The sequence below is a fragment of the Trachymyrmex septentrionalis genome, unplaced genomic scaffold (genome assembly GCF_001594115.1).
Source record: "Trachymyrmex septentrionalis isolate Tsep2-gDNA-1 unplaced genomic scaffold, Tsep1.0 scaffold79, whole genome shotgun sequence".
NCBI classification, from domain to species: Eukaryota; Metazoa; Arthropoda; class Insecta; order Hymenoptera; family Formicidae; genus Trachymyrmex; species Trachymyrmex septentrionalis.
In genome coordinates this window covers 96,035-122,748 of record NW_017305977.1, presented here as the reverse complement: position 1 = coordinate 122,748, position 26,714 = coordinate 96,035, and the positions used below count along the sequence as shown (strand labels likewise).

General features: G+C 31.8%; 3 protein-coding genes across 3 annotated transcripts; all 3 read left to right on the top strand.

Moving 5' to 3' along the window:
* Positions 1 to 779: 779 nt before the first annotated feature.
* On the top strand, positions 780 to 9,742 carry LOC108754320 (40S ribosomal protein S20). Its single transcript, XM_018496543.1, has 3 exons — positions 780 to 925; positions 2,072 to 2,177; positions 9,434 to 9,742. The coding sequence occupies exons 1-3, from the start codon at positions 923 to 925 to the stop codon at positions 9,688 to 9,690; spliced, it is 366 nt and encodes a 121-aa protein (XP_018352045.1). The 5' UTR covers positions 780 to 922; the 3' UTR covers positions 9,691 to 9,742.
* Positions 9,743 to 15,722: 5,980 nt separating this feature from the next.
* On the top strand, positions 15,723 to 20,773 carry LOC108754347 (zinc finger protein 593 homolog). The gene is made up of 3 exons (XM_018496587.1): positions 15,723 to 15,962; positions 16,074 to 16,174; positions 20,464 to 20,773. Exons 1-3 carry the CDS (start codon positions 15,873 to 15,875, stop codon positions 20,690 to 20,692), a joined length of 420 nt encoding a protein of 139 aa, XP_018352089.1. The 5' UTR covers positions 15,723 to 15,872; the 3' UTR covers positions 20,693 to 20,773.
* On the top strand, positions 20,601 to 22,251 carry LOC108754346 (serine--tRNA synthetase-like protein Slimp). The gene is made up of 2 exons (XM_018496586.1): positions 20,601 to 20,671; positions 20,797 to 22,251. The coding sequence occupies exons 1-2, from the start codon at positions 20,664 to 20,666 to the stop codon at positions 22,223 to 22,225; spliced, it is 1,437 nt and encodes a 478-aa protein (XP_018352088.1). The 5' UTR covers positions 20,601 to 20,663; the 3' UTR covers positions 22,226 to 22,251.
* The last annotated feature ends 4,463 nt before the right edge of the window (positions 22,252 to 26,714 follow it).

Genomic DNA, 26,714 nt, shown 5'->3' with positions numbered 1-26,714 from the left:
ATAAGCAAGTTACTTAACGTTGCCATGGTTATCATCTAAACTTTTTTTTCTTTTCATTCTTTTTTCGCTCTGTCAAAATTCATTAGATTTATTCGCGTCGCATTCCAACAAATGCGTTGGAGTGAATAAGAGCTGTTATAAGAAGCATATTAGAGCATGCAACGCGTATACAAACGAATAAATCTATTATTACAATAAAATAATCTGAACTTAATGAAAATTAATAAAAATAAATTGTAAATATATTGAAAAATAAAGAAAAAATATAGAAAAATTAAGGAAAAATATTAAATTAACTTAAAAATGTATATTTGTATAAAGAAATATTATGTAATTATATATCTATAAAAATGTTATGAGAAAGCTGAAAGATATAAAAGAAATTTATATACATGTATGCCCAAAAAATAAATTTAAAATACAATAAATAAAAGTAAATCCTTTTTGCTCGATTTTTTATGTTACTTTTTGTTCACTTGTTTACTTTATCACTTTTTCACAAAAATTACAGGAGATCGATTCTGTATCTTGAAATAAGGTAAAAATTATAAAAGTGAATGAATTTACTGGAATATTGATTATTTCATTGATCAACACCTAGTAAATTTGCTCATTTTTGTAATTTTCAACCAATGAACACATTAGTAGCTGTAAGCTTATTGGCTACCGCATCACATTTTGCCGCGCGGCAAGCGTTTTCGCGTTCAGTGTGCAGAAGCCATTAGGATCTAACGCGTGTAGTGCCTCGAGCGCGAAAGTTAGTGGATGTGCGTTTCGGAAATTTGGCAACTCTGCCGGAAATCGTATCTTTTATCTTCTTTTGTGCTTTGCACGTGGAATATGTTCATGTACTGATTCAGCGCTGGTCAGTTTTATTTTGTAAATTGGTTATCTCGATCAGTATATATACGAGAATTCAATCATGGTAAGTGATTCAGGTAACATTAATTTACAGTTATAATTTAAAGTATATCTACTCTAGCGAGATGATATATTTGTATCACATTGAGTAGTAGTCGATTTAGGTTATGCATCTCCGATGCAAAATAAGATAGACTCAAAATCTGAAGAAGATAATTATACAGTTTAGCATAATCATTTTAAAAAAATCAATAAGATTAGGCTTATTCGACGCGTTTTTGCATAAAATGAAAGAATCTGGCAGAACTAAGCATCGCTTTGCCCCGCGCATTGAGATATTAAGCGTTACAAATTGACGATTATAGAGGTTAGGAAATTTGAATCACAAATGAAACGAGATCTATAATTGTACTGTTGCATTTAGGTTTCGACTTTCCATGCGAATCGAAATTCACTCTTCTCCTGCTAAAGGGATGTGCGACTTTCTACGCAAAGTAAGATCTACCTGTATAAAGGAGGAGATGGGGTGGAACTTCGCATGGAAAGTCGAAACCCACGTGCAACAGTATAATTCCAGACTTTCACCTCTGACAGATTTCCTAATCTCAATAGTCGTCAACTTTAAAGCTGATTCTACAATAAATCGATAGTCTTAAGTCTTGTCGGTGAATTGGTGAAATTGGCCAACATCCAACTTATACGACTAATGTCCATTTCCACCAATGTAGATTAACTTCAATCTCGGTTCAACTTACTCTTTGTCTTTTTCTAATCTTTAGAACTAGAAAAAGACAAAGAGTAAGTTGAATCGAGACTAAAGTAAATCTACATTAGTGGAAATGGACATGACTACCGATTTTCTTAACTTTACTGACCAAAATCTACTTTATTCCTCCTCATTAGTCACACTAAACGACTCGCTGTACAACTAACAACTAGTAGATGTGAAAAATTATAGTTGCTTATTTAAGTTAAAACTTGTTAACACAAGATTTCTGACTACCAACTCATTATAGAATTAGCATAACACTTAATATTTTGATTCGTGGAGCAGAGCTATGCTTATTTCTGCTAGATTCTTTCGTTTTATGCAAAAATATGTCGAATAAGCTTAATTTTATTGATATTTGGTGATTGTGTTAAACTATATAATTACGATTTTGTATATTGTACATTGTTTATAGAATAATTAATTATTTTTAATTTTCAGGCAACTACCAAAGTTGACAATCCTGAGAAGCCAGGACAGGAAGTTACTCCTATTCATCGAATTAGGATCACACTTACATCACGCAATGTTCGTTCTCTTGAGAAAGGTAAATAGATTAAAAATATCATAAGTTTTGCCAAATTATTAAAGAAAAGTTATGAAAAGACCTGTCTTCACATTACTTACAAAAAGTAAAATCGATTTTATTTTTTATGCAAATCTGATTATGCTAGTTAAAAGTTAGGTCACTTGAAGGAAACACAAAATAGAATTCAAAATCAAGAAAATATGTGATGTTGCAATTATTTGTAAGGCAAGTTGTTGTGGATTGGAGATAATGTGATACATCATGTTTGGTATTAATCCTTAATATTCACCTTTGGGTCATTCGTGTCCTACGTATTTCTTTTCTTTGAAATACGAAAAGCACCTGGTCAAAATATTGGTCTCTTTTGTATTCTAAAAAAAAAGTTTGGTATCTAGAGAACAAGTTTTGTGCATGGCCAGCCTCAATTTGTGCATATCCTTTATTTTGCAAACACAATAGAGTAGTAAGCTTAAGCCTTAAATAATTGATCAATGACAGTCGAATGTGAGAAAAATAATCGACTATGATTATCAATTCCTTAAAGTTTACTATTATATGTGTTTGTTAAATTAACTAGAATAACATCGAAATTTACTTATGGGTCACAAATGACCTATCATGTGTATAGAATACATTTTTGTAACTGTAAAATAAAGAAAAAAATTTTAATTTTTTTCTTTATTTTCAACCAATTCTCATTTGTATTGCGGAAATATTTCGCGAATTATTAAAACAAGATTTTAACTCTAGAACAATAGTCCTTATACATACTAATGATAATAATTGTAAATAAAACGACGGCTTTTGGCATCCTTGTGTTAAATGTTATCCGTAATATTCTATATTATGTTGTCTGTAATGTTATAAAAAACATTTTCCTAATAAATTATAAGTTTTTTTAACACAATAGCAATAATAAAATGCATTGTTTAAAATATAAATGCAATCTATTTTCAATTTATAGCCATTTATGCATATTAAAAAAATATTATTTTCAGATTACTAAATAACTAAATTTCTTGGGCAGCCAACGCTTGAACAATTTTTTCTTTTGTAGGTTAGAATATCAACTTTAAAATATTAAAACATATTTTTTCTTTAAATATTTTTGTTTCAGAATTTTACATTTTTGTATGAAAAAGTATATTTTTTCACTTTGTTAACTATATTTAGTTATAACAAGTTATACAATTTATTATAAATATACAACTTTACAAATATGTTCTGAAGATGTTAAAATATATGTAAAAAACTAAAAAAAAATGTTTAATAATTTTTATATATATTTATAAAAGTGATGAAAATTATTCCAGAACACGAATGATTGAACGTGTGTAGTAAGAGTGTGCAAAATTAAGATGTGTACTAAGGATTAAAAATGTAGAATATCTAATAAAGATATATCGTACTTAATAGCAAAAGCATCAGATGCATCAAAGTTTTTGAGCGCTTATACAAACTTGTTCAAATCAGCTTTCGCATCAGTGGATCAGGATGCTGTTTCGTACATGTTCGTACAAGTGCTCAAAGACTATTGCATCTAATATTTTCACTATTAAATACTTGAGTATTTTTAGAAAATATCCTATATTTTTAATGTCAAAACATGATGTATCATATTGGGCGCATTCGGAAAGACGCTTTTAGTGCTATTTGTCATTCTATCCTTGTTTATATCTAATGTACATACAAGGAAGATGGAATAATATAAATGACACTAATAGGTCTGTTTACATTGCTTGAAATCCTCAAAAATTTTTGAACTTATGCATTAGATACATATGGGCGTTAAAAAGAGAAAAAGCGAAGAGTTCAAAAAGTACAAACAATGCGAACAGACTTAATAGCGCCTCCCTGAACGCACTCATAGACTACGTTTACACGGTCACTCTTAATCAGGTTTAATATAATAACATCCGTAGTTAAAAACTAATCAATCAGTCGTTCCATTCTTCAGAGGAATACTTATGATTGGTCAGTTTCATAATTACAAATGTTATTAAACCCGATTAAGGATACTGTGTAAATGTGATCATTATCTACTATCGATACATATATGCCTACGTACGTGCGTAGTACAGATCTTTCACGAATGACTGTAACGCCACATATTTTCTCGATTTTAAACTCAATTTTATATGTATTTCCGCCAAGCGACATAGTTTTAATTAGCACTAGTAGATTTCTTATCTTAAAAACGATAGTCATAATTGAACGGTATTTATAATCCATTCTTATTTTAAGACTGTCTTAAGATGCTAATACTCTCTGATTGGTTCATGACATTAAGGGATTACATTACTTTGGCCACTTAAAAAGAAGTCTATTTTTGGGAATTTTTTGTGCAAAAAGGATAAAGTAAATTAAAAATGTATAAAGAGATATTCATTATACCTCTTTATTATGTATTGAAGTATATAAAAAAATTTTTTTTAATTTTTTAAAGAAAATGGCAACACTGCGGTTGATTGAAATAATCTGGTTTTCAGCAAATGTCCGATTGATGTAACAAGATTACTATGAAACGGATCTAAAACCACAAATTTTTATTTTCTACATAACATTTACTAAAAAAATACGTAGGGATTTTCAGAAATATGCATTTTTGTGAAAATTATGAACATTTGAAAAAGAAACAATTATTTTTGATAACACAAACTATAGAAATCAAAGCCTTAAACGATTTAGCTGGATCTTAAATGCTTGTATTATTCTTGCATAAATTTATATACTACGTATGTAGTTCCCAAAACGCGCGCCGAAATGATCTTTCGGTTTTTATGTATGTGTGTGCGAAAATGCTAACTCTACTAAACTACCGCAATATTATCACGAGTTAAATTGACTAGCAATTTAATAAATATTTGATGCAATTCACATCTTCGAAACGATCTTATATAATAATGTTGAATAACATATTAAAATCTGTAAATAATTAATTCTTTTTGCGAAAAATATTACCTCGGCCGGGAGTCGAACCCGGATCTTTTGCATTCCGCGAGCGTCCTAAGCCTTTAGACTACCGAGGCCTTAGTAATATTCTTTGCAATAATTGGCATATGAAGGAACAACGTCTCTTTAGGCGAAAAATTAATAAATTATTTTTAACAAACAAATTTTGCACAAAAATGTTAATAACAATAATAGTTCATAACTAATCGTAAAATCGCTACGTACCTCTTTAGATAATTAGCAAAAGAAAATTCTCTGCAAATTTCAAGTGAATCGAATGAAAATTGTAGAAGTTATGATGTGATGTACGCCGATTTGATTGAAGAATGTCGTTTTGAGAAAAACGCATTTAAAGTTTTGATACGATTTTTCGTGTATAAAATTTAAAAAATGTAAAAATTACCTTTACTCTGCAATGCCTGCGCCATACAGCTGTCCTTCAAAATTGATATAAACCCCTTCAGTCTTTTTCCGGTCTGATTTTATGGCTCTGCAAGCTTTTTTTGCCGCTCCAATCAAGGAGCATTTCGCTATTTTGATGCGTCTACTTTTACGCAGAAGTTAACAGTTACAGCCTATAGACATTTACTAGCACGGTAATACTAGTTTTACAGCCTTTCTTTGTGGTATATACTATTCTTTTATTGCCTTTCATTATAATAAATATATTTTCAAACATGATAACGGATTTTCTAATACGAATCATCAAGCGCCGTTTGGCATATCTATTTATACTGAAAAACAAATGTATACTGACGCTACCCGAGTTATACAGAATGTTCAGCCGCACAACACTTCCGATAATTTAAAAAAAAGTTGATAAGTGAATATTTATCTGTTTCATTCAAGCTAGAACATACAATAAAAAAATATTAGTATAAATAAGTTTCCGCCGTTTGACAAACAATGGCGCTACCAGTATGTTATAGTTAAAATTGTCAGCTGTCATATCCGTCATATCGAAACCGTCATATCGTAAGGTTGGACATCTGGCAAGAACATAACCTTGAAATATTAGCGATTTTGCATCAGCATCTTATATCTTTCTTCGTGCGAAAATGTCGAGTTTTGAGCCGAATAAGCATCATTTGCGGGAGCTTTTGATTTACTTCTTTAATTTGAAGAAATCTGCAGCTGAGGCGCATCGATTGCTTGTAGAAGCATATGGTGAGGCTGCCTTAAGTGAGAGAAGTTGCCGTGAGTGGTTTCAAAATCATCGTTTAAGAACGATGAATTTGACGTCGAAGACAAAGAACGTAGCGGAAGGCCGAAAGTGTACGAAGACGCGAAATTGGAAGCATTATTGGATCAAGATTCGTGCCAAACGCAAGAAGCACTTGCACTTACATTAGGACTCAACCAGCAATTTCACATCGCTTAAAATCGTTGGGAATGATTAAAAAGCAAGGAAATTGGGTTCCATATGAACTGAAGCCGAGGAACATTGAACGTCGATTTTTCACATGTGAAATGCTGCTTGCCAGGCATAAACGAAAGGGTTTTTTGCACCGTGTAGTCACTGGTGATGAAAAATGGATCCGCTACGATAACCCAAAGAAGAAGAAATCATGGGGACCACCTGGCCATGCTTCAACATCGACAGCCAAGCCGAACATGGGAAAAAGCTCATGTTGTGTATTTGGTGGGATCAGCTAGGTGTTGTTTATTATGAGTTGCTCAAACTGAACGAAACCATTACTGGGGCTCTCTACCGAACACAATTGATGAGATTGAGCCGAGCACTCAAGGAAAAACGCGCCCACTACTACTCCAGACACGACAAAGTTATTCTTCTGCATGATAATGTTCGTCCACATGTTGCGGCGCCGGTCAAAACCTACTTGGAAACACTCAATTGGGAAGTTTTACCCCGCCGTATTCACCAGACATTGCTCCTTCTGATTACTACCTGTTTCGATCGATGGCGCATGGCCTGTCTGAGCAACACTTCACATCATATGAAGATACCAAAAATTGGGTCGATTCGTGGCTTTAAAAGATGAAGCATTTTTCCGACGCGGTATCTGTATGCTGCCAGAAAGATGGGAAAAAGTAGTGGCTAGCGATGGACAATACTTCGAATAAAACATTAGGTACCGTTCTTTCACAATAAATGCCCAATTTTTGATCAAAAACGGCGGAAACTTATTTATACTCCTAATATTAAAAAATTTTTTTTCGTAAAAAAAATTATCTTAAATATTTTAATGGCACTATACAATTTTTTTCCATAATATTGTAGGGGTCTTCAAGACGAATTTAAATAACTATCGAAATGTTACCTTTATTGATGTTATATTAATTTTATTGATACTTGGTATTAAATTCGCATAATTATTTGTAACAGTGCTTACAACTTCTGACTAAATACTCTCAGTAGTATCAAATTACTTTATTTTTCTAATTTTTTGAAATTACCATTTTACCAGCCTCAAAAAATTACCGATTAATTTACTGTAATTTACCAGGTAAGTTATTATCAAATTAGGTCATTTTTATCTCTAGTTCGTAGAATCGCTACGCGCGCGAGTAAGTCGAATGCTTACTGAAGTGAGCAACATTTCGATTGACGCGCGATCTACTTGTTACGTTTAAAATCATCATCCGAGATTCAGAATAATTCATCCAGGTGTAATTTTATCTTTATCATTTAGTGAAATAAAATGAAATTTATAAAGGTATTGATTTCCTACATAGTATGTTTTTTAAATTATTATAATAATTATTCAAAAAATTGATTTCTTCGAAACTATAAGCCAATGGCTGAAACATGTATCTTTTTTTTTTCGCTCACGAACTGCCTGTAAAAAACGCATTAAAATCCCCGACACTGTTATCTGGTGTTTCCCTTGTTAGTCAAGATAAAAGTTAATCCATAGTGACATTAATTGAATTAAAAATTAAGTTAATGAAAAAAAGTAATTAAAAAGTTAAAAGTTAAATTTATTTTATTTCATGATTTTAAGTTAACTTTTTTTTAACTAAATTAAAAAACTAAGTTAAAAAATTAAATCCGTATTACAAATCAAACTAAGACTCTTTATAATTCAAAGAACTGGAAAGGATACGGGCAGTAGGAGTCAAGCGCAGAAGACGTCGCGCAAATAATATATCTATGAAGTGTGAAACTTCTTTATTCACTAAAACACGCATGTTTCGGCTCACTTTTGAGCCCTCCTCAGAGACAACAAAAATTAACATACGTAAACTGTGAATAAAAATTAACCTATTATGGTGAGCACCCCTATCTAGAAAATTTAAACGCCACAAAGAGTGAAATAAAACGAAAAAAGAAAAAAGAAAGATGAACGAAAAAAGAAAATAATGGAAATATCGAAATAAAAAATATGAAAAACTATAATAATTTATCAAAAACCTTAAGATTATAATTAATCAACCCGAAAATAAGGACGCTTACCCTGATTACAAATCACAAACTGTATCGCAAACATTACTATAAATTATTCAAAAACCGATTCTCAATATTTTAGCCAGTCAGTATTAAACACAGTGAGTTTGACTTTCAGTTTTAGCTAATATTATTGAAACTTACAAATGAAAAATTTCGAATTGAAACGTTAATCAATTCCATAAAAATGAAAGTTGGAAAGTAATCAAAAATCACGCTAGAAAGACTCATTACTGCGTACCAACGACTGACTGACTAGACGTGACAAGCCTTTATAGCCTTTAAAAAATTAACTTTTTTAACTAACAAGGAAAGACTCACATATGTATTTCACGGATTTTGATCAGCTTTTGCGTTTCGGGGACACCAAAAAATCTCTGTAAAGCGATAATTTGCACTTCTGCGTATTCTTCGAGGAAATTGTGATTTTAGGCCACGATGATGGATCGTTTTCAAACCTCTTTATTCTTTGTTTAAACATAAATAAAATATTTGAAATTATTTAAAATTAGTATAAGCATATAATCTGAATAGGGATTCCGTATAACGCCAACTATCCAACCCTAATGTTATCTTTTAAAAAATCAAACTAAAAGTTCAGTTATCAGTAAAATATAACTACGTAAAGTTAAAAAGTTAAAAGTCTAAAATGTAACTAAATAAAGTTAAAATTAATTAACTTTTTAACTTAACTTTTAACTGAGCATTACCCAATCTTGGGTGTAACTTCTTAAGACTGTACTTAAGACGGTCTTAAACATAAGATCAGATTATGAATACCGGCGTATAAAAATGATGTCGATCTTATTTTTTGTGAGCAGGCTTTTTTATAGCACTCTTTTCTTAAAAATTTATATTAATGTACAATTTTTTAAGTCTCATACAATGACTAACTCGATTCTGTTTGTTTTAGTATGTGCGGAATTAATCAATGGAGCTAAGAAGCAAAAATTAAAGGTCAAAGGACCTGTTCGTATGCCAACCAAGGTTCTAAGAATAACAACTCGTAAAACGCCATGTGGTGAGGGTTCGAAGACCTGGGATCGATTCCAAATGCGAATTCACAAGAGAGTGATCGATTTATATTCGCCATCAGAGATTGTGAAACAAATCACAAGCATTTCTATCGAGCCTGGTGTAGAGGTGGAAGTAACGATTGCTAATGAATAAACAATGTCATTAAAACTACAAAGTTTTAATAAAAATATTTGAAAACTTGAAACACATTTATTGTTATTTATTGTTTTACGATTATTTATTAGTAATACTCCAGATTAGGGGACCCTCCTTCAATGATCTTGACATATATTGTCAAGGTTATGACCCTGAGTGACTTTTAACAAGTTTTAGCCTCGTTGTAAAAAGGTAAAAAGTTTGAAAAATAACGTTTTATTTTTGCTATATATAATATTAAAAATTATTCTATATCCTTCCTTTCTTACATAACACTTCACACAAACTGTGTGTGGACTTTCATCCCATCCCCTCCCCCCCCCTCCTGCTTTTGGGCACGCGACTTTCCATGCAAAGCGAGTTCCATCCCATCTCACCAAGTTGCTTCACATGAAAGTCGTGTGCCCATAAGCAGGGGGAGATGGGGTGGGAATCTACCATAGACATAAGATAAACCCCAGCATTAGCTATATATATCTTGGTATCAATCATGAAACTTGATCTCTAGGATGGAAAGTGAAAAGCGAAAAATTTCTCCATTAATTTCAATAGTAAATATTTTCACTTCCTATCCTAGAGATAAAGTTTCATGATTGATATTCTGGGTTTGGCAGAATGGTGCGAGAGGCAAACTATCGGGACAATCTATCCTCTGCGCGCGCATCTTGACGGCAAACTTACTTTGGTAATACTCAAGAATTCTACCTTCCTCACTAATTTTGACGAAATTAAGCTCATTCGATGTGTTTTTGGACGAAATGAACAAATCTGACAAAAAAAGTGACGCTTCGCTCCGTAGACCGAAATATTAATCATTGTTACCCAGCAAACACGGAATATAGCTACAATATAACCTGGAAATAACACGTAATATAACAAAATGTATATTGTAATAATATTAATATAATATATTTGATTATATAGCTACAAAATAATTGTTATATAACTATATTATGTTGGATTATTTTGATGTGTATTTGTTACAGTAAAGTAACGGCAATATAATCTCAATGTAACACATTTGTATAACAGATATTATGTCGAAGGTAGATAACCATTACATTATATATTATATATTATATATTATGTAAAATTTATAAAATCTATATATTATTGTTATATTCACATTATATAATAACTGCGCTCGGCATTTATTTGTAATTAGGAAATAATAGATTTAGTACTTATATCAGAAAACATGCATTTTACACAGAGTACACAGTTACTGATAGACTGAAATTTCTTATTCCTTGTCCCTATTGCCTGTATTTTTCAGGTAAACAACGACCAGTGACGACTCTGAAAAGAGAATGTTTTTTTTTAACAGCGTTTAGTTTTGTTATAACAATTAATTTATATACATTCCTGCAGAGAACAGGTATTTATTCTCTTTTTTTTCGATCGAAATTATTGTTTATCATTATTTATATTGTGCTATTAGGGCTATTGTGTTTGCGGAGTAAGACGATCTATACGGTATCTGAAAATAAATTTGAGACAATCTTAAGTAAAACTTAATTATAAATCATCTGAAAGATAATTTTCTTAATTATGCCCTTATATGTACAATAATTCCATAAGTTCTATATAAGAGACATCTTAGAAACGACTGGAAGATATTCTATCTGTTTCAGATGTCTTTATAGAATATCTCTAAGGGCCAATTGTCTCATCTTTTAATAAATTGTACCTGTGAGGTAAATCTGGTAATCCACGCATGTGATTAGGTAATCTTGCTACTTACCCAATAGGTAAAATTTACCAAAAGGTGAAACAACTGACCCTAAGATGTATTGTACACATTTAGTTGATTCGAGATAAAATATTTCCTGAATATGTCTTATATGAAGTATATTCATGATTTAGTCATTATAATAAACTGATGATATCTTAAAGATGTTGAGATATACTTCTACGATAATTTCAGTATATCCCACAATTTCCATTGCTGTGTGGATATACAGTTACAACCGCCAAATTATATATATATGTAATAATATAAAAATAAATTAAATTCTTCCTGAAGGTTTAGTTTTCAGTATGGCTGTGTGAGATATTTATATATGCATTTAAAACAATTAAATTGCAAAGATATGTCTCTATAATATACGTAAAATACATAAATATGACATATATGTGTCGAAAGTTGAAATATGCATTTTATCAATATAATGATCAAATTTTTTTTTAATCAAAATAGAATATTCTGGAGACGTTTTATATTAATACAATGATAATTATAAATATCCTAAGTTATAAATGTGTGTTCTAAGTCATCATATGGATGATTTAATGTTTTGGATCAGAATGGGATCAATCTGATCAAATTAGAATATCCTAAGGAAATACATTGCTATGTGGGTATGTATCCTCAGAAAAGTGGATCTTGCTATGTAGTTTACATCCACTTTGTCAGGTGACAGTAATGCGCGACAACATTTTGCGATTACAGGTTTTGAACCATCACGTCCTCTCTCAGGTTTCTCTTTAATTCTTGTGCTCAAATTGTCAATTTTCGGCTTCAACCTTTAAACCTTTACCATTAAAAAGCATGGCAATGCTTGATCTATATATATATGTCATTGAGTTTAACTTATTTCTCATCTCTTTCTAATTCTAGCATTAGAAAAAGATGTAGAATAAATAAAATTTCTAACGTTTCTATCGTTACAATGTGAGAGTGTTGAAAAAAATAGAGAATGATGAGAAAGAATGAAGAGGGAGTGGTTTCGTTTCGTTATAGGGGCTGCTTCTGTTTTGTAGTTTTTTTCTCTAGGCTTTTTACTTCTCTTTGACTAATGTGTGCTTTCTTCTTCCAGGACGATTCGATGCCTGAGAAAAAGGATCCCACACATTATTCCGAGCAAGATCCCAAATCGATGAACGTTAGTATTTTTTCTCGGTTAAAAGGTAAATTTTTATAAGCTGCTCAAACCGGCTGTTTCAGCAATACAAAGGATCACGTCAAAATTGACGAATGATGACCATATGATTGTCTTGTCACTAAAATAGCCGGTTTGAGTAGTTTTTAGTCGCAAAAATTTACCTTTAAGGTTAGTTTATAATAACCATATTTAATAATAACCATAATTTGCTTTCCATAGCCGTAGTAGCCGTTATCGCAATCTGTTAAGAAGCGGTTTATAATAGTCGGTACTTTGCTGTTATGGCCGCGTTATAGTCCTGAAAATCGTTAACAATATAAATAAATTTTAAACTTAATAATAAATATGGATTTGACCGACATGGCAGTGTATAGAATGTTCCTGTTAATTCTGGAGCTAGCATGTGTATTGTATATGCAGACGCACCGTTAAATAAAAAAATCAGAAAAAACGCCGTTGGAGTGTACGTCTAATAAATAGAAAAGGAAAGAAAAAAGATATTTTATAAATGTTGAAATTATTCGACCCAGAAAATCAAATCAGTCGTTTATTTTTATTTCTTTTGATTTTAAATCTTTCTTGAATAAGTTAAAAGAAAAGTTCTTTTGAATTCCTTGGTATTTTGCACTTTTCCATTCTTTTGTACTTTTTCCATATTTGTCCGTACTTGTAGGCCGGTAAAGATAAAGTTAAGTCAACTTTTCGGTTACGGCCAAAATAAATAAATTTTTGTTAGCTATTCTAAATATATGATAATACGGATTTTCTTCCTTTTATGGCACTGGTCTAAGTTAACGGTTACGGCTTATTATAAACCGGCCCTTAGGGTGCTTTTTCATGTTGACGCTCGATGCTCATTTTCAGCGTCAAAACAGGTCACGTGATCAGAATTGATATTTGGTATACAATTTGGTCACGTGATTTGTTTTAATGCTGAAAATGAGTATCAAGCGTCAGCATAAAAAAGCACCCTTAATCCTGAGTTGTAAAATTAGGCTCCTATTCTTGAAAAGTATTGCATACGAAAGACTAGGGAAATACTATAATGTAGAGAAATACTGTAGTATTTCCTTCGTTTTTTGTATGCAATATTTTTCAAGAATAAGGCTTCTGAACTTTACAAATTTTTCGGTTTTTTCATGATTCTCACGTGCACCTGGTTACGATATAAGAATACAAGGGTTGTGTTCCAAATTTACTGCCAGCACTAAAAATGTTACAGTTTACGTTACATGCACTATAGATTTTTAGCAGATTATTGACAGTTAATTTTGGACTATGTTTCAAAACTTCCTCTCAGAAAAAAATTTACTCGAAATATATAGTACACGTATACTATAGTATATAAAATAAAATTTTCTTCGGAGAAGACGTTTTGGAACGTACCCTTGGAACTTGGAACATAGCCAAAAGTACAGTCAAGGCTTAAACACAATAGGCACAGGCAATAAGCACAGGCAACAGGGAAAAATGAATTATCCAATTAGAACTTTGGTGTGTAAGTTCGATATTATATTCCAGAGTTCTGATTGGACGGCTCGTTATTCCCTGTTGCCTGTATCTATTGCCTGTGTCTATTGTGTTTAAACCTTCAGGGTGCGATTACATGGAGCGCGGTACGCGGTACAATAATTAATAATAACTAGGCAACTAGGCAACCGTGTACCATGTACCACCTATTTCTTTCGCTCATATTACTTGAAGCGCAGTTTGCGCGCGGTTTGCGGCACGAGCTAGTGACAAACTCATATTAGTCTGAATTTTTTTTAATATATTGTATTAACTTATTTTAATGCATACTTTATTGATACTCTTATTTTTAAGATTTACTTAATAATTGCGTTTAAATCAATTAATTCCATTCTAAAATGCATAGCGGTGTATAGTAATGTGAGTTTGTTACTACTAGCTTCTGCGTTCCATGTAATATCAGCGAAAAAATAGGCGGTGCGTGATACGCGGTTTCCTAGTTGCCTAGTTAGATACTATTAGTTACTATACCACATACCGCGTACTGCGCTTCATGTAATTGCACCCTCAGGATCTAAAAGGTCGCAACACTTTCTTTTCGATGGATTTCGGAATGTAGCTTGCTCCCCAAGCGATTGGTTCTTACTTATGGACCCATGAATAAAAGCCAATCGCTCGATGAATAAGTTACATTCCAAAACCCATTCGAAAAAAAGTGTTGCAACTTTTTAGGCTCCGACTGTACCATTGCGCATAATGGATGCATTCAGTGGCTGCGTTCAGCGGACTCAACAGTTGAGTGAGCGCTCACTGTTATTGATGTATTCTTTTAAATCTAAAATTCTGATTAAATAAACTAAAAGAATACACCAATAACAGCGAGCACTCACTCAACTGTTGAATCCGCTGGGATTCGATTGTGGATTTTGAAAGGAAATGAAAATTACAAAAGTGAGCAAAGGTTACTAGGTATTGATCAATTAAATTATGAATACTCTAATTAATTTGCTCACTTTTGTAATTTGTACCTTATTTAAAAGTACTGAATGTAGCCAGTACTATAACTGAGCGCTTAGTGAGCGCTTGCATCTGATTGGCATACTTGCATAATTTATTAGATTTAAAAATATACACCAATTAGATATAAGAGCTCACTGAGCTTCAGTGAGCGGTGTAGTACTGAGTGCACCCAATAGCGATAGCAATATTGGAAATAACCAATCAAATTTTTCTCTATACACTTTCCTGCATATAATAGTGCTAGTATATTAAAATAGCCAATCAAATTTTGGCTTCAATTCACTTTCTTACTATGCATTCTCGGTTGAATACACCTTGGCTGCTGTCAATGGGCGCATTCAGCGGATTCAACAGTTGAGTGAGCGCTCATTGTTATTGGTGTATTCTTTTAGCTCATCCAATCCAGAATTTTAGATTTAGAAGAATACATCAATAACAGCGAGCTTTCACTCAACTGTTAAGTCCGCTGAATGCGCTCAATTTGGATGTTTTCAGTGCTTTTCAGTACTTTTATTTTTAGAGGCTCCGCATAATAAAAGGAACAGGGAACAGAGAATAAGAATTTCAACATATCAGAAACTGTGTATTCCACAATACATGGTTTCTGATAAGTTGAAATTCTTATTCTGTTCTCTGTTTCTTTTATTGTGTGGAGTCCCATATTTTACGTCTAATAAAGACATAATGATGATTACAAGCGCTTGAAGCGCATAAACATCCAAATCGACCTCAGTTGTTTTTTTTATGTCATGCACATAGTTGCGTGGCCGAGCTCGACGGGGTAATTTTTATAAATATAAAACGATGACGTACAAACGTAAAAAGACTCACAGAGGTGACATGCATTTGAAGAAGAATTGGAAAACGAAACGGAGAACAAAGGACTTGGACGAGGTGAACCGCATCAGTTTGTCTAAACATAACCTTCTCGACACATGGTCGGCCTGTCCTGTTTTTCACGTCTTGCGATCATCGCTTCGACAAATAATACGTGATTGTTTCTAGATTGACGAGGATCTGAAGGAAGAGAACGCGAGGAAACTGTTAAACCAGGAAGTAGATTTCGATAAGCCAGGAGCGGCCCAGTATTATTGCGTGCATTGCGCGTAAGTTCACAATATAAGTCTAACCTAAAAATTCAAATCGATAATTGTTGAGTTTAACCTCTTTATTTCTAATTTTGATAAAATTAGACCCGTTTAACGCATTTTTGCACAAAATAAACGAATCTGGCAAAAAAAATTGTCGCTTTTTTGTCAGATTTGTTCATTTCGTGCAAAAACGCATTGAATGGGACTAATTTTACCAAAATTTAAGACGAAGAGGTTAGACTCCACAATTACATCAAATTGAATACCCATAGGCCGTCGAATACATGCTTTGCACGATCGACTCAAGATCTATATATGTCGATGAATATAATGGGCTACAGAACGCAGGAATGCAGAACGCAGAAGATTGAATGAAGTTGTACTTTTGTGATCTGCGTCCTATATCCTGCGTATTGTGGCTTGTGCCCTATTATAATTTGAAATACAGGGTGTTAGTTAAGTATGTTGCCATACTCAACAGTGCAATTTTTTGGTTTATTTCAAATAAAAAAGTCCATATAAACATGTGTCCTAAAGGGCTTAGTTTCCGAAATAAAAAAATTTAAACGAGTAGTAATAATCTATTTATTTGAAAGAAATACAGCTTGAACTAGTCAAAAACAGAAAAACAAAAAGGTTTTAGTTCTTCTGATGAAATAAAACAATTAGATGAATTGTTGAAAATGTCTGCCTTGCGCTATGATACATCTATCAAACCTTCTTCTCAAAGATTGACGAACATGCTCAAAGATAGTAAGTATGTTATGTATTGCCTCACATGAAGCAACTATTCGGTTCCTCAAATCATTCTCATTCTCAATTGGGATGATATAAACCAATGATTTCAGATACTTCCGTTGAGTCAAAGGTCAAACATTTCGCGATCTCTGATACACATGCAGATCCAGCGAAGAGAGTTATAGGCCAGTATTCATAGTCGATTCTTATCAGATATGGGATTCTGTCTCAGAGGTACAGTCTTAAAATATGATAAACCAAGACACTCAGAGAGTTGTCTCGAGACATTAGTTGAGGACGGTTTTATAATAAGAATGGGGACAATTCAAAGGAAACAATTCAAAGGATTTAAGTCTGATGATCTAGGAGGCTTTGACTTTGTTACTTTGTTCACAGTTGTGCGAATGGTAACTCATACGAAGCAAGGCAGAAAGATATCTCGAACGCAATTTACCATTTCGTCAAACATTTGTGAACATTCACCTGTATTTTGGAAACTAAGCCGTTTAGGACACATGTTTATATGGCCTTTTTTACTTGAAAACCAAGAAAAAGAATCGCTCTATTGAATATGGCAACATACCTAACTAATACCCTGTATATTTCACTTGTGATCTGCGACCTGTATTTTGCATGCTGTATAGATCGGGCTGGATTAAAAGAGACTTGTTAATAAGAAATTTTTTTGTATGAAGAAATCTGAATGGAAAAGAGAATTTATATAAGAAATATATTGATTCAATTTTTACTTTGCGCTATATTACTTAAAGCCTATTCTACTGATGTGCTTTTTGTTTCCTGTTTCTTGTTTTTTGCTATTTTTTACATCTTGTCTTCTTGTTTCTTATCGGTTTTTTTATTTATGTCGCCCGACATAAAAGTTAACGAACTTTGAAAGAAACAAAAAATACAATTGTCAATAAAACGGTTAGAAACGAGAAAAAAGCAAAAGGTAAAAAGCAAGAAACAAACAGCATTGTAGAATAGTTTTAAGGATGTAGCTATAGGTAGAAAATACCTCATCCGAGGGATTATATTGGAAAAAAAAATTGAGCATGTACAAATACTAGACGTTCTGAAGTAATACTGTAAGATTTGTAATTTTGAACTCAAAGCTGTGTCAGTGTCTGTTGCCTTCCTTTCGTATTTTCATTAACTTTTCGAAATTAATGCCAATAAAGTAAATTAAAAAGGCTCATACAATAAGGCTCCTTTAACAATAAAAACTTAAGGAAACTTGCCAATGTGAGTCTACACAAGATATTCATTAATCATAACAATGATTAATGTATTCAAAAATATAATTACAGACGTTTTGACATCACTATTGTGTCCTTTTCAAAGTAAAAAAATATATAATCTTCCAGTATACATTGAATTCATTAGATATGTGTTGTTAAAAGTGTACATCGTTAAGCTGTAATTTTTGTCTGTAATCTTTATCTGTCGTATCTCGGATATTCGAACTACTACGAAAGTCATTGAGAAACAGATTAACGATGTTCTGTACGACAGATGAAGATTACAGTCTTGACAAAATTACAGTTTAACGATGTATTTTACACGTTTGACAACACATGTATATAATGAATTCAATGTATACTAGAAGATTACGTATTTTTTACACTTTGAAGAGGACACAATATTGATGTCGAAATGTGTACGTAATTTTATTATATTTTTGAATACATTAATCATTCTTATCACACTGAACATCTTGTGTAAGCTCACATTGGCAAGTTTCTTTAAGGGGGGATACCACCTTTGAGACTTCAAAATAATACTTAAATTGGCAACTTTTTGCAGTAAACTAATAAAGTCAATCAAAAATCGTTTTGAAGGGTTTTAATATATAAAGTTTTGAGAGTACAAAAAAATTGTTTTCATCTCACAAGATGGCGGCGTTATAGTAGAATAAAAATTTAAGGGGGGATACCACCTTTGAGGCTTAAAAATAATATTTAAATTTGACAATTTTTTGCAGTAAACTAATAAAATCAATCAAAAAATCGTTTTGAAAGGCTTTAATATATAAAGTTTTGAAAGTACAAAAAAATTTTTTTTTTTATTTTCATCTCACAAGATGGCGACGTTATAAATGTTATAATAGAACCATTGAACCTCCTTTTTCAGTGAGTGTATAAACGGTATACACGAAATTTTGTACACCATTAAATCTGGAACAAAAATCCAAAGAATTTTATAATAAAGAATAGTTTTGCATAGATGCACTTTACAATTTCTCATCATTTTTGCATTTCATATTTAGCAGGATCACCTTGTGAAAACACTGATTACTAGTGGGAACAGAAAAAAATGTACTAAATTTTAATAAATTGAATAGTACTAATATAACATTTATTTATGGAAAATAAGTACTTATTAAATAAAATATAATAATAAGCAAATCAAATTAATGGTTCTTGTACCAGGTAACTATATGTTTACATTTAGTAAATATTCATCTGGCACTATTCGAATATTGTTAAAATTTAGTACATTTTTTTCTCAGTGAAGATAAAAATTAAACTGTGCATTCACAGAAGGATTAATTAAAAGACAATTTATTTCGAAGAATCAAAATGATATAACTTGCATAAAAAAAGAATAAATACCAAGTTTATTTTAGTAAAAATAATCAAAATTTGCAGCTACAATAAAAAATTGAATTGTTTGATATTTTTGTGTAAAATAGTAATTGCTACAATAATACAATATGTAGATAGACAAGAATTAAAAACTAATAGTAAATTCGAATATAATGCAATTTTTATCTTAACACTTATATTAAGTACTTATATTAAGTACTTCACACATTAAGTTAAATTATTTTTACTTTTATTTGAATATTTGGTATTCAAACAATCACCAGCCTAATCACATAGCCTAATAAATCCACCATCAGCTCCAGAGAATTAAGAAAGGAATATGTGTGAATACAAGCTAATGCTCAGAATTATGTGAGATGAATTACATGATTATGTCATGCAGAATTACAAATCTTTGGACAGAACTGTTCTAGAACTTCACAGAACATCAAAGCCTCTATTCTTGAAAAGAATCGTGTACGAGAAACTAGGGAAATATAGTATATAAATGTAAAAAAAAAAAGGTTTTTGAGAATATTGACCAAATTTCTCACAATTTGTTTTTTAATGGTAAATCAGACAATTTAACAAATAATTACGTTATGCATGGTTTGCACAACTCTTTGACTTCATGTAAGTAATATTATTTTTTCATAAAATTGTGATTCTCCGATGTAATTATAAAAATCTAATTGTAATTCTTGTATAGCAAATTGAACAATTTGATGACAAAAATTCGACAAGTGGACATCTAATAGTTTGACCATTAATCCATGTATTAGAGTATTTTCTTTCATAAGTTTTTTCGAATAATTTGTATCGTATGATTAATTGTATCGAGGACCCGAACCAAAATGTATACATGTATTTACTTTCTTAATAAATTGCGTTTAAATTATACTTGAACATCCTATGTTGGCTCATATCAGCATTGCTTATTGTTTTACATTTAACAATAAAAACTTAATTTGATTTTAGGAGGTATTTTATAGACAAAACTGCTCTGCATACTCACTTCAATACTAAAGGGCATAAACGACGAATGAAAGCGCTCGAATTAGAGCCGTATACTATCCAAGAATCGGAAAGAGCAGCAGGCAAAGGAAGTTACATCACGCCGCAAAAACGAAAGATTGAAACCATAACACAGGAAGATCTGGACATAAATACTGCGTCAGATGCTAAAGTAATGAAAATAAACGAATAGAGTTACCTTACAATTCATTTCGAATTGTTATATCTTTAGTGCGATGCAAGAAAGAAGAGAACAAATTTAAATTAGAAAATTGTAATGATTAATAATTTGTATAGATTTACTTACGCTTTAAAGCGTACATACAGAACTTTGATATGTGATGTTCGTCTAAGGACTGCCCACCCACTAAACTTTGAGAGAGATTATAGTTCAGCACTGTACATTTCCGGTAATAAGGCTTACAAATCGTTTGCGTATCTGTCGCCATATTTAGACTTCGATGAGAGATTCGCCAATATAGACAAATTACAGAAAAATCTCGCATTGCGCGGGATGGATGTAGACATCGTTCTATTGAAGGAAGCGTGGGATTTCTATACAAAGATGGTTGCGGACAGATATGCATTAGAAAACAATAACAAGAAACTGACGGATCGCATGAGAACTCTACTGGAAAACGTCGAGCATACTGCTGAGCAGGAACAAGAGATGCTCAAGTTGCGCACACAGCTCAAGATCATAAGACAAGATTTAAAGACGATGAAGGAAGCGATGTGGGACTTAGATGAAGATGTAATAGAAAAGGTCTTGAAATTACCGAACGAGTTGGATCCTAGAACGCCTGTCGGCGAACCGGTGATACTGAAGAGTGTTGGCAACTTGCCAGAAATATCGGAAAAGAAGAGAAGTCACCTCGACGTTGGGACTAGTCTAGACCTGCTAGAATACAAGAATCCTATGTGTTATTTCCTAAGCAATGACGCGGCTTTGTTCGAGCTTGCTATACTGGCACACGTAGGCCGAATTCTTGGCGAAAACAACATGATTAAGATAGTCGGTACTGATTTCAGCCGCAGTTTTGTGGTAGAGGCTTGCGGTTTAAATCACGAGGATCCTATGACCACTTTTGTGATAGAGAATCATAACGAAGTCGAGAGAGGTTCGCCAAATCGCATGCATCTGGTCGGTGGCGCAAGCTTGGCCTCTTTCCTGGCATTGCATACAAAGCAGCTGATAAATCCCAAGAATTTCCCGCTCAAGTATTTTGCCACGGGCAGACAGTATATACCATCACCGCAAGATTCGCACACTTATGGCTTATTCACCGTATGCCAGGCTTCCGTTGCACACTCCTTCATCATGGTAAAAGACGCAAAGAGCGAGCAATACAAAATTTTGTTCGAAGAACTTTTGGAGATTGTATGCAGATTGTACGACGATCTGTGCGATCATTATCGCGTCGTCATGCGACCCGCATCCGAGTTGCAATCTTCTGAGGAAATGCGCGTATCTTTCGAGATGTGGTCGCCATTCATGAACCGATACATTGAGATCGGTCACGTATCTACATATGGTGATTATTTCAGCAAGAGATTACTGATTGCCTATCAAACATCCACTGGCAGGGAATTCCCTACCATAATATCAGGCACTGTTCTCTCCGTTCCGCGTCTACTGGCTTGTCTGCTCGAACAGAATCCTGACAGATTCGTGATTCCATTAAAGATTGCCGAATTTATATTGTCAGACAATTATGTTATGTAAATTAGTCATAAAAATATATAATTTTGTCCATGATATTGCTCTTAAGATATTATTTTATTTCATAAAAAAATGTTAGGCAAATTTTTCAAGTGTGTTAACAGAAAGAACAATTAAAAGACAAAAGAAGCTCAAAAAGGAATAAAAGTAAATAATAGACGTAATATAAATAATAATGTGAATGATTCATATATTGTAGTGAAAAAACGTTTTTGACCTTTATTTGGTTTTCATCAATTCTAAACAAAAGTAAAGTCAAAACCATTATATGTAAATTATTCTATTATAGAGATCGCACTTAATATTCTAACAATAAGTTAATGCAACAGAACAAAAGTGTAATAAGAGACCATGTCATATACTATTAATTACAAAATATATAAATAAGTTAAATAATAAACAATAATAAGATTTTATTAATTTTTCCGGACTTTATCAAACGCAATTAAATTACTGCAATAATATCACAAGTTAAATTGACAAGCAAATTCTCAATCTTCAATCCGATATCATATAAGGGTGTTAATGTGCTGAAAAACTTTAAATAAATTTATTGCACACAAATATTGTGTTTGATAAAGTCCGGAAAAATTTCGGCGTGCAGTTTAAATAACTACAAAAGTGATATATATGCATGTACATATATAAGATATAGACTAGATAATTCACTGTGAATTATTTAGGTATTTAGAAGATCTAGCTTTGATCGTTATAGGCTTGAATATGCTTATATTTAAGTATTAAATAATAAGTACGTCAATAGTTAAAATATAATAACAAATTCATCGAGACGAGAATTCTGTCAAGTCCAAAGGAAATAATGTACAATCCGTAATCAAATATTATAAAAAAGGTGAGTCAATCTATTAAAATAATCAGAAAAAATATTTTAAATATATATATTTTAAAATATTCTAATAAAATAAAATAGAAAAGCAAAAAGTCATAGGCTTAATATGAATTTTGATGATCAAAAATGCTTAAATTTATTGTGCGGAGCATTTTAAATGGTCTTTTATTATTATTGATGCTTTCTGAGAAAGGCTTGTTCAACGTTACGTGTATAAAATAGGTAAATGATATAAGTATAAATGTATAAGATAGATCGATAAACGCAAAATTTTTCTTTCAATAAGTCAAGTATGTTCAAATAGGAATCATGAAGCATCTCCGTGTCTTTTTGATAATTTATACTATTATTATTTTGTTTCTGTCTAAAGACGTCATTTCGGAAATGATTCTCTTATGGTAATTACGTTCTAAGTCTAATATTTCTATATTATCCCGGTCGAATGTACGATTACGTTTTATATGTTCAGACATAATTGAATGCTTCGATAAATCCAATCTGATGTTGAAAACACAGTAAGCCTACTTTTCTATTTTATTTCTTTTCTATTTTATTTATTAAAATATTCCTTCTGACAGTTTTGAATAGATTGATTAGCCTTTTTTCACAATATCAGATTACACTACTTCCTTTGGATTTAAGGAGATCCTAAAGCAAAGTCCTCAAACTCCAACGAAATCATCAGAAGTCGCGCCGTGTGCCGCACATCGACAACATCGATATCTTTTTATATTACCACAGCATATCTCACGCAACGTGTGACTGCGTGTATCACCTATGATATACGCAGTCACACGTACGTGTCAATTTTCATATAACAAATTTACCTTGAACCGATAAATTTGTTATCTTCATTTTAATTATTGACTATTATTTACTTTATTACTATTATTTTACTTATTTATATATTATATTTTGTAATTAGTAATATCATCGAGATACTATTAAAGACCGTCAACGCTGGGCAAATTTTTGGCGGTATAAAAAGGATCCGGAAGTAATTGAAGAATGTTGACATTATCGACAATTGATATAAATTTGCTATTATTAACAATAAAAATATTTGGCTCATATATTATTAAATTCATGATTTTTTACATAAATAAATATGCATACTTGTATATTCTATATATTGCAGAAAAATTACAATTTTTTCTCTGCAGTTATCATCTCTCTGTTGATAATCAAACTTTAACGATAACACTGAAATAACAATTTTAAAGAAAAATCAAGTATTATTGAGTTATAAATGCATAAATACGTCTATTAAACTAATAAATCATAAAATTAGTACAATATTATCAGTTTTTAACTCTTAATCACTTCAATATTCACAAGGACGCGAACTTCTATAAGGATGTCGGTCTTTAATAGTATCTTGTCGGTGGTACGCGATGCTATACGCTTTGAAGCGTTTTTTAATTGGTCAGTAAAATTCTTGTAATTAGTCCATTGAATGCTTCAAAGCATTTATAACAAGACTTTGATCACAGCCTATAAACATATGGACTGCCAGTAACCAACTTCAGACGTGTCACTAAGCTGGAGGATTACTCCGGATCTACAATAGATTTTTAAGCTTTAAGCTATAAGGAATAGACGAATCACAATCACTTATTCTTCTTGCATTCAATTGTAGGTAGTCAATTTCTTACAGCTTAAAACTTAAAATACCTATTGTAGATCCGGATTTTGGCTTTGTCCCGGACAGTAATTTTCTATGGGAGTGGGGATCTTTGACTATAGTATACAGTGTGCAACGGTCAGTAAAGATCTCTGTTCCCCGAGGAGACTATTCAAAAGATTTTAAAATCCATTAATTTGCATGGTACTGTGACTCTGTGACTTGAGTCGGAAAATCGAATAAGGAGAAAACAGAAGAAGAAGAAGAATGGTCAGTAACAGTGCGTGTATAATGTAAGCATGATAATTTTCGCATTTGAACTTGCCAGTCTTTACTGTTCCTATTTCTATTGGTTCTTGTCTTTAGTTCTTTGCTAAATCTAAGTATAGAAACCAATCGTATTAAAGAATCACTAAGCGCTAACTGATTAGCTTTCTCTGCTGAACGCAACCAATCTTCAGTCAACTTCAGTTTGGCGACACTGAGGTTGTGTTCCCAAATTTACTGCTAGTACTAAAAATCTATAATGTATATCACATACAGTATAGATTTTCAGTAGTGGCAATAAAATTTACTGTCAGTACTAAAAATCTATAGTTTACGTCACATACACTACAGATTTTTAGTAATGGCAGTAAATTTTGAAACAGCTCGAGAGTATACAAATTTCCTACACCAAAAATAAGGGACTAGTAGGCTATATATTTATAGTCAAAGAACGAAATAAAGTGTGCTAGAGACCCTCTAATCAGAGTCTGTCCAGTGGCCATCTGAAGTGGCCGCCATTTTTCATCGAAATTGTACGAGAAAGAAAAATCGTACTATCTCTTTTCATCTTACGCTGCAGTCACAGTATAAGCACAGTATATACAATAGCGCAACTCTCTGTGGGCACTTTTGATGTTAGTGTTAAGCCAAAATGAAGTGCGCATGCGTGAAATAAGTAAGTTACCTAGCGTTACCACGGTTATCACCTAAACTTCTTTTTCTTTTCATCTTTTTTTTACTCTGTCAAAATTCCTCGCAAAACTCACTAGATTTATTCACATCGCAATCCAACGAATTCGTTGAAGTGAGTAAGTGCTATTGTAAGAATATATTGGGGCATATTAGAGCATGCGACGCGAATAAACCTAATATTGCGATGATATAATTTAAACTTTATGAAAATTAATAAAAATAAATTGTAAATATATTGAAAAATAAAGAAAAAATATAGAAAAATTAAGGAAAAATATTAAATTAACTTAAAAATGTATATTTGTATAAAGAAAATGTATATTTGTATTATGTAATTACAATATATATCTATGAAAATGTTATAAAGCTGATATAAAAGAAATTTATATACATATATGTCCAAAAAATAAGTTTAAAATACAATAAATAAAAAGAAATCCTTTTTAATCGACTTTCTGTGTTCCTTTTTGTTCAGTTTTTCACTTTATCACTTGTTTCACAAAAATTAGAGCAATTTCTCGAGATTTCTCACCAACATTTCACCAAATAGACAATACATGTAATACTTCCCTCTAAATTTCTATTCTGAATCATGTATGCTTAAAAGACAAATGTTTAAGTGGAACATTGGAACGCTTATTTAAATAGAGAGAAAAAGAGAGAGAATAAAAAAGGAGGAAAAAAGACAAGACAACTTACTTATTTGACACTTCATTTTGGCCAACATAAAATCAGGAGAGTTACGCTACTGTATATACTGTAGCATAAGTACATACAGTATGGACACTGAGCGTCGGCACCTTTGATGTACTGGGTTCCCGGTCACATAACTCGCCGCCATGTTGTGAGTTGGAAAAGCACTAAATTTGAATTTTTATAACATTACAGAATGATTTTTCTAAAAAAAAAAAAAAAACAATTCGATCGTGTCATGGAAATTGTTTATAGCGTATATATTTTTAAATCAAAATTATATAATAATATAATGTTAACGAACTTGTTATATAAAGATAATATTCACATTAATAATAATAATAATATTAAACAATAATAAGTAA

What these genes read in the sequence shown, in the direction of transcription:
- LOC108754320 (XM_018496543.1), top strand. An exon ending in TGTTCGTTCTCTTGAGAAAG is followed by an intron (nt 2,178 to 9,433) that starts GTAAATAGATTA and finishes TGTTTGTTTTAG; the next exon opens with TATGTGCGGAATTAATCAAT.
- LOC108754347 (XM_018496587.1), top strand. Translation starts at nt 15,873, where the DNA reads ATGACGTACAAACGTAAAAAGACTCACAGAGGTGACATGCATTTGAAG. An exon ending in GAACAAAGGACTTGGACGAG is followed by an intron (nt 15,963 to 16,073) that starts GTGAACCGCATC and finishes GATTGTTTCTAG; the next exon opens with ATTGACGAGGATCTGAAGGA. An exon ending in TATTATTGCGTGCATTGCGC is followed by an intron (nt 16,175 to 20,463) that starts GTAAGTTCACAA and finishes ATTTGATTTTAG; the next exon opens with GAGGTATTTTATAGACAAAA.